This window comes from Platalea leucorodia (assembly GCF_965183815.1).
Source record: "Platalea leucorodia genome assembly, chromosome: 6".
Taxonomy (NCBI): Eukaryota; Metazoa; Chordata; class Aves; order Pelecaniformes; family Threskiornithidae; genus Platalea; species Platalea leucorodia.
This window is the reverse complement of record NC_138828.1, coordinates 4488279-4497657: the sequence shown is the minus strand read 5'-3', so window position 1 is coordinate 4497657 and position 9379 is coordinate 4488279. Positions and strand designations below refer to the sequence as shown.

At 38.7% G+C, this 9379-nt stretch overlaps 1 protein-coding gene across 1 annotated transcript in view; it reads right to left on the bottom strand.

The window, feature by feature from the left end:
- Positions 1 to 4173: 4173 nt before the first annotated feature.
- Positions 4174 to 9379, bottom strand: part of UGT8 (UDP glycosyltransferase 8) — a 46753-nt gene continuing 41547 nt past the window's right edge. The window contains exons 5-6 of the mRNA XM_082316390.1: positions 8011 to 8230; positions 4174 to 6400 (exon numbers count right to left, since the gene is read on the bottom strand). Coding sequence (XP_082172516.1) covers positions 6037 to 6400; positions 8011 to 8230 — 584 coding nt within the window. The 3' untranslated portion in view covers positions 4174 to 6036. The remainder of the gene's footprint in view (positions 6401 to 8010; positions 8231 to 9379) is intronic.

Here is a 9379-nt window from a genome sequence, read left to right as displayed (position 1 = left end):
TAATCAGTATGAGTGCCCTCATGCAAAAAAAAAAAAAAAAAAAAAAACTTTTTATAGACCAGCATCCAAACTTATTTCTTCCCTATCAAGCACTATATCAGTGAAAGGTCTCCAAATCTGCTCTAGAGAAATGCCCTGAAGAAGGCAGAACTTTGCTAAGAGGTTTTTTTTTTTTTAGTTGTTTCTGCAATAGAGTGAGATGGGCTAGTACCAGGAACAAGGACTGAAGCATTTGTTAATGCTTTGGACTGCTTAATGTTGACCGTATCCTGTAAAAATGAAAGATATTCAATGCAGAGTTTGAGATGAATCAAAAACTAAGGTGGCAGTTAGGCAGCAGACTCAACAGACAGCAGGATATCTTTGATGAAAGAATCAGACAAATCTTAACAGTGAGATGAAGACACTACATGAACGCTCATTTTACGATGAGGTGACTACGGCATCATAAACGCAGTATTATAGAGAAGAGTGCCCTGAGCACCTGGGTAGATGCGTGAAAAACATCTGGTTTAAAATTACCACCAAGCATGCATTAAGCTATTTGCCAAAAATCCTCACGCTCATTCGCAACAAGTTACACTATGGTGTTTCTTGCTTTAGCAATAGCTCCTCACCAGCCTCTGTTCTTACACCTAGACATGCAATTACTTCATTAACATATAATCATACTAACATTAAAAAAGCCAATTAATGCTCCACACAGTGCAGTTATGGTCTGTTTGCAAGCTGATGCTTTTGTCTGTATTTTTCATAGACCAGCACTTTCATGACAGCAGTTCTAATCTCATTGAAGGCTGCTGTTTGTGGGTCAAACACCAATGTGACACATTAATCAAGAGATCCTTCAATCCAGATTTCCCCAATTCATGCCAAAACACACAGCACTGTTCTTCTAAGGAGCAATTCCTGAATTGGCTCACATTGACATCCAAAGGAAGTTTTGGTATCCCTCATTTGTCTATTTTTCTAACTCCTATATAATATTTAAATAATATAAACCTATGTATTCTCTTTGCCACAAAGAGCACGTGAAGACAAGAGTAACTTCCAGGAAATACTCTGAGATCTCCCTAACTATTGTTCAAGCTTCCATCCCCTTAATGTATGGGAAATACAATCTTTTCTAACCAATTTTTGTTTCATTACTGAGAAGACCAAGACAGAGACGCATGACATGATCCAATTTTTGTTATTTTGCAATGAAATAAAATTTAGTTTGGTTGGTTTTTGTTTAAAACAGCAAACGCACCCACACCCCTAGATAAATCAGTTTTATACTACTGAAAAGTATAATTTTCATTAGGATAAATAAGCCTCAACTGGTCTGCAGTATTTATTTACTAAACCATGGCAGAAGGCTGTCTCAGAAGATTAATTCATTTTCTTTTAAGACTGTCTTCTCTGTTCAATGCATAAACAAACAGTATTGATCAAACAGGTAAAACCACAGACTTGGTATCGCGATATGCAGTCTGGAGTTCCACGTGTGTTTTTAAACACGCCCTTTGACGCACTGAAACCAGGACGCCCTTTTAACATTCCTTCAACAATCTGGCCAATTACCAATCCCTGCTAGATTCTTTGTCTTGAAACACAGGAACATTTGCTTGCTATGGCAAAGAGGGAAGTTTTCCCATTGCTATCCACATTGTAGATTTGGAATACATACCAAAAGATACCTGGGGGAGAGTGTTGGCTGGGTTGGTGGTGGTTTTGTTTGGGGTTTGTTTTTCCTGCATTTCCTGAGTATAATTATCCAGATGAAAAGAAGGAGTTATGGTCTTCCTGAATATAGCTCGCTCTCTCCTACCAGTGCTGCTGGACCAGAATAAAAAAGAAAGTTGTATTTTTTGGTTTTCTTTACAGCTCTGTAATAAAACAATTCAAACATGACATTTCTGAGGAAATTTCCTCCTCCTCCTCCCCTTCTTCTCACAAGATCTTCAACCTAATCCTTCATCCTACTTGTGAACTCTTTAAAAAAAAACCTGAACACTGTTCTTCAAAACCCAAGTGCAACAGCATAGGTTTCACCTTTGTTCCATACCACACCTAGACCTTTAATATAAAGAGCGGCAAGACAGCATGAAAGACTCTTCTCTCATATTTACATAATTGAACCTTCCCATTAGAGGTATTGCCTTCTTTCTTGGAAAACAGAGAGTATTAGCATTCCAGGGAACCACAAATGCAAGTATTTGATAGTACTACAGCCCACTTTTTGCAGGCACGTGCACCGTTTATCCCAATACACAAGCTAAAACAACACAGGCAATTTCTTGTATAATATTGGATTTGTTATATCCACCCTTAAATACACATTCCCTCCACACCCCAAAATAAAAACACATCTCAAAGAAAAAAAAAATTATGTGATCTCATTGCAGGAAAAATTACAGTATCTTCATGTCAAAAATTATGTCACTTGAAAGAAGAATCACATCTCATTTGTTGACCACTAGCCATCTCTAGTTTCGTACAGCAAGTAAGACAGGAATCATTTGTCAAGACACCACAAAACCCCAAAAGTTTATTAAAAGTGTTGATGTCTTCTGAAAAATCACCAAAGCAAACAAACCACAGCTCAGCTTCAGAAGGAATCAAACGGCCTTCTTCTGTTTCTTACTAACACAGATGTGCACACTTAGGTTTCACATACCAGTTAGACCCACTTGTAGGTACCCACACAAATTAAGGGGGAAAACTTAGCACCCTGGAAATAACAGGGTTAAAATTTTGCTTAAATGTATGCATGCATGCACTAGTATTTTAATTGTCTCTCCACTACAGGTGTACAGATCAGACTAGCTACAGCAAATACTGCATACTTACCACACCATAGAATAAAATCAGAACATAATCAACTTCATGAAAAGCGGTATCTTTCAAGAACATCAAAAAGAGATTAACACAGAATAGTATTAAAATCTGATTTTGCAAGTGATCTGGGAAGCAAGAAAAAAAACCACTAGCACATTCATTCATTTCCTTAAACTCCAAATACTTGATAACCATCTCCAGAACCTACTTCCATAGGTGATAATTAAACTGTCTTGTTTTTATGGCTGCTTTCTTCTTGAATCATTGAGCTACTCAAAGGAAATCAGAAAGCAGAATACTAAAACCTACAGCAAGTGCCCAAGTGTCTCAAGCTTCTTTGAAGATCTTTATGCAAGTGGCACACATCTTCTATACTTCTTATTGTGGCTATTTCTTGTCTGCTAGTTTTGCCCACAGAATATTTTATCCCAGTCACTCCAATTACCTTTCTTTTTATACACAGATATTTGGGAGAGCAATGAAGCCCATTTAGAAAGCTGCATGAGGGCTGCAGGTTACAGAGCTGCGCTGTGCTGCCTGGGGACTTCTGCGCACCTGCCCCAGGAACAGCTAAAAAGTGAATGATTTTTGCACCAGTTTTACTCTCCTCCCATCAGACATGTTTTGTGGAAAGGTTCCCCCCACACCATTATCCACCCACTTCGTCCAATACAGGTTCCTGTGATACTGCAGGGAGCTGAAACGAAAAGTAACTACAATATCAGATCGTATTTGAACTTAGAAGAAAGTAACTTTGAACAAAACAGGTATTTCTATAGTTTCGGTGGATCAGACCCACCTAGAAGTTTGGTAATACAATTAATAATGCAGCAACTTCCTCTTTTTGCAATTGAATTGAAGCATGCTTGTATCAAAAGAGACTATTCAGGAATCCATCGTCTAATATAGCTGCGAAAAATCTTTTGGTGTTGCTTTCTAGGAAATAGGCATAACTTAACACACACCAAAAACCCCACACTTTACCAGGAATGTTTGCATAAACTTTGAAAAATTTTAACGGCCATAAAAAAAGAAAATCTGGTTAAGCATTCCATCTTTCAATTGATTCAACACTCCTACAGGAAATAGATCCACATTCACTAAATATAATAATAATTGATTTGAAATACATATAATGCATCATGGTATATACTGAGAAGAAAGAATTTGTGTATCCTAATAAGCATCCATTTATATACACTCACACACACTGGGTACTTGAAAATAAACAGCATTATTTGAATAAAAATGTACTTCCAACAACAGAATTTCTCTATTAAATCCATGTTTATTGCTTAAGTTTTATCACAGTGGAGATTAAATTATGCTTAATCATCCGGTCAGTGCTTTTGTACCTTCTTCAATGCCAAAAAAAAATCATTTAAACCAAGTCATTCATACACTCGAAATCTTGTTACCATCCCACCATTCATCGCCTCTGTGTGCTCCTTTAGTTGCCACGAACTGCAAGATTGTAAAAAGGTATAGCTAATACACTTATTTATAATACCATTTTCTTCAAGTATTCAGAAAGCAGTACAAGTAGCTGTACTGTATATTAGAAACATATCTGTACTGTTATTTATTGCTATAGGATAGAGGCTCCTGATGGAATGATAGTGAAATATTGCATCACTGTGTATGAAGATGATCTCAGCATCCTGTAATCATCACAACTCTTCCCATGTTAGTGAACAACACTAGGTAAATGGGTTTCTTTCCTTTCTCTTTCAGGCATGGGATTTCAAACTACAAATAAATAAAGCATACACTCACAACGTGTGTAGTGCAAATTCCAAGTAAACAGAATGACATGGAGATAAACTCATAGTTGCCAACTCTGGTTCCGCAGGGCAGTTATGATTTTATGCCCAGCGCCCTGCATCCCCGCCCTCGGTGCACACCACCGCCAGCGTCCCATGTCGGCGACAATGATTGAAAGAGATTGTTGCAGGGAGGGGCCGTAGCAGGGGAAGGGGGAAGACGACCACCTCTGCAAACCTCGCACTCGGGTGGCCAGGCTTCACCCGCCGCGTCCCACCGGACCTGGGGAGGAAGGCTGGTCGCCCACCCGGAGAGCAGCCTCCCGTCCCGCATCGGAGAATTTGTATTGGCAACTATGTGAAACATGGATTGCGTGGCCCAGACTAATAGAAGGTAATATTTTTCCAGATACAACCATTGAAAGAGAACATCTACAACATAGCGATTTAGAAGGAACTTAATAATAATGAGAATTAATAGGGAAGACATTCAACTTTAGGGTGGGGGGGTGGTGGTTGGTTGTTTTTTAAACAAACCCCAAATAGTGGTTTGATTCTGCTCAGCTCTGGGCCATTACAAAACCTTCTGCATTAAGCACAGGGCTAGATTTTCTTTTTGTTGTTGTTGTTGGTTTCGTTTATTTTTCTTAATTATGCAAATCTACTTCCCACACAGCCACATTTTAAACTGAAACAGAAGTCCCTAATATTTTCATGGCAGAAATTATATATGCAGAGTAAGGCAACAAATAAAATTTCATATAAATTAAAAATTAAGACATATTGTAGACTTGCTCAAGACCCTTTCCTCCAAAGTACTGGTAGTGAGCATAAGAGTCATGCAGCTTATCAGTAAAAGGAGTACATATTTTTGCCATTTTTCTTCAGTGCTCATTTTAAGATTATTTTTTTATGCCTGTGTTCTCAGTCCACAACTTGCTAGTTCTTGCACAAAGACTGGGAAAAATTGTTTTTTAAACAGCATTCTTACACAAAGTGTTGAACCTTCAACAAAAGAAACACAGAGCTAGCACTAAAGTTCTCTCAGCTAAAAGATGGCTATATTAAAATAAAAAATAAAAAGAAAAAACCTCTGCAAATAAAAAGAAACCTCTCCTCATTCGGGACACACACATTTAACTTTTAAAAAATGAAAATTCATAAATATGGTCATTGTGTAACTTCAGAGAATTAAGGCTTCTAAAAACTTCAGTGCCAAAATAACCTCTCTGCATCAGTATTAAGAATAAAATATTTTCCATTTTAGGTTGTGCTTGCCTTTTTTTTTAAAGACTTTTCTTAGTTCCGTAGAATTTTGTCACATAATATTACATACTGAGGGGAGTGTTAGAACTGCTTATTGAGGTTTTAAGTAGTTGTTAGACTAAGTTACAGCGATAAAATTCGATTACTGATCTGATTCATTACTACTTTACATGGGGCAGTTGGCTCATTTCACCTTTTTTTCATGCTTAATGTGGCCATTTCTTCTATACTTGCCATTTGGTATCCCATTCTGGTAATGTCCATTAACAGCGCTATGTTCATCATTTGACCAAAGGTGTTTGCTTTGTTTGCGGATAAATTTTGTTATCCTGGCCAAAATATAATAAAGTAAGGCAGCACCCACTAGTACAACAAAGGCAATATCCAGTAAGAAATACTGATATAAAGAGATGCTGTAAACAGCGGCACGTAGATGTTGGGCTCCGTTATGACGGAGGATGTAATTAATCCAGTATACAGTTCGGTTAACGGGATGACCAGGTTGGTCTTTGTGAATCTCAGACAGCCTCTGGGCCCGCTGCCGGTAGCTGCGGGGAAGAAAAAGAGAACGAAAAGAGAAGAGAGGGAAAATCGTCAGCACACTCTGAGCAATGCAAGCCTGCAAACACGTAAATATACTTAAGCCTCTTCAGATCAAAAAGCATATTACTGCAGGACTCTCGCAGCCACCGGCATACAGAGGGCTAAACACGGCAGATAATCTGTCTTGAAATTAGTCCTTACAGCTTGTTGATGAAGAATGACTAGAAAAGCAGACCCGTGCGTGACTAAAGGCAGAAATCCGCCCTCCAGCAAAGCTATGAAGAGCTAAGCTGCCAGAGGGGCATCTTATCTAATCCAAAAATGAACCCTATTGAGCAAGGCACATTTGCTCTTCCCACTGCAGAGTGGCAACATACCCTAAGACACCACTTGCTTATGTTATTGCGCAATTGAATTACTAGAGAAACACAGAACAAAGCAAGAAACTCTGTTTTGATTGCGCAATAGACTATTTCTACTTGGGTCCAGAGTTCAACCTAAAACTTCTTCTCAACAGGCCATCCCCAGCAGCCCATCAGGTCAAATTCCTTCTCTCCCCGCTCACCACAGCTGCGGGGTCAACAGGTTATTTATGCAGGACTTGCCTTTCTACTAAGGATAATTGCACAAGAGAAAGGTGATGCAACAGATGTTAGCAACATTCCCCTTCGGTGCAGTTCTGCTGCTCGCTCCTTACAGGTTTCTCCTTTCCCAAGGCAAACATCGCTTACAGACTTTGCTCCCGTGAAAGCAAGAAGCATTGTCAGCACTGTACTTCAAAACGGCGGTTAGCCCAATACAATAAACCATCAGCTAACACGTCATTATTTTTAATCTGGAGATGGTCTGAACATCACAGATGTGTAACACACAGCAGTTCGGAACAAACTTGTGAAGTGATTGTCCTCACACTTAAGTATCCCTGAGCAAATTTTTTTGGTGGTATTAGAAAGTTATGAAACCCAGTTCATGGGCTTTTACTTATTCCACCTGAGTGGCAGAATTCACAAAAAAACAGACTGGAGTCCTCATATTGATAACAATTTGTTAGAATATTGTCATTGCAACAAACACAAATGACCTTCCTGACCTTAAGAGAGGTAATACTGGCCAGAACAGGAAGATTTTTTTTTTTTAATCAAATCATGGGACTTTAGGAAAGAGTCACTTTAACACCTCCATATTTTTAGCTAGAATCCAAACATGCCACCCTACCATCGTATAGGTGTATTTTGCTCCAGGCCCCTTAGGCAGCACAACAGACTGCTAAATATGGAGTAATCAAGACACACAAAAAGAAACACTGGTCTGCAACAAGCAATAAATCAGGACAGGGTTGTTTCTATAACCTTTCTGCCCTTCACGTGGCAACTGTCACAAGAAGCAAGACAATTGAGTTTCAGTACAGTGAGCAACGAGCTTAGCATCTACACAGAAGCGTTATCAATTGCATAATCTTGTGAAATGGGACAACCATCCAAAGACTTGCCCCAACTGTACACACAAATAAACCCCAACATGCATTTTTTCCCCTTGCACAAAGGTTCTGTATATGCCTATTTATCTCATAACAATAACTTAAAAAAAAGGCAAGAAACAATCACTCATTCCATACCTGGGATCATTAATAACTTTTACTAGGGCTTCATACAATTCGGTCTCAGTGACGGTCTTCCAGTTCAACAATATTCCCATGCCTTTGGCCTGCACACGAGTCATAGTATCATAATGGTCTCCAAAAAGTGGAATCCCCACCACCGGGACCCCATGGTACATGGTTTCAAAAATGCTGTTCAAACCTCCGTGACTAAGAAAAGCTTTAATGTTAGAGTGACCTGAAAACAGAAGAGGCATGAAGATAAAAATATATTTACATCTCCTTAATGTAAATTTATTGAAGCACCTGGGTAAACAACACATTTGTCACCATGCTTCTACAGCTGCAATTCAGGAAGGCAAAAATGAATGCAACTTTTTCTGAAGTTCTCCTCATTAAACCACTTCACTGAAATTTCGCATGCATTAGATGATTTCCTTATACACTAAGAGAGAGAAAATAGCCAACACGAAGAAAATTCTCACGTACACAAGTTGTGTAAAATTATTAATAGAGTAACTAATATACATTGTTTACTCCTGAGTAGCTGCAGGTGGTGACTACAACCAGTTTAGCAGTACATGAGCCAGGGAGAGAGTGTTTTTCCTCATTATTCATATGAAATACAAGCTATTTAATGACAGGACAACTGATGTTACATTCTCTCTAAAGCTTCACATGCCTTACTTCAGGCTACCAAGATCTGACAATAACGATAACAACCTTATGTAGTGGAAAAATGAGACTGCCTCAGAGCAATTTAGTAACCAAAACAAAATCTACCTGGTTTAAAAGTAATTTGCCTAATCAGTACATTATGATAAATACTCCAGCTGACACGCACACACACTGATGCACACACATGCTTAACACATCATCAGCACTCATCATAGCACTGGAACTGTTTTGCAAACACAAACATCCAGGTATCCCAGAGACAACCATAAATATTCTCTGGCCCCTCAGAGCTGCAATATATTCAGCCACCCTTCAACAGGGAAGGAAGGGAAAAACCAACATATGTAGACTCTAACACAGTCTTTACCAAAAGATGGAAGAATATCAAGTTTCATCTCTGCACCTGAGAACCTGGAGTACCTCAGGTTAAACAGAAAGGCCATCAGCTTGCAATGCATGCCCAAGTTTGTTAGAGCTTTCTTTGAAGAAAAAATAAATATGTATGTATTCAGCAGTATGTACAGAGCCCTAAGACTTGTTTGGATGCACTGTGAACAAATTTTGTATGCTCAAGTTCCATGACTCTTGACCAGTGAACGCCATGCCATGCTTTTTCATAACAGAGAAATTAACAGTTAGAGTCATCAGTTCTCCAAAACAGCAGATTCAAGAAAATTCCTACTTATTTATCTTTAATAATGGTTTTTTC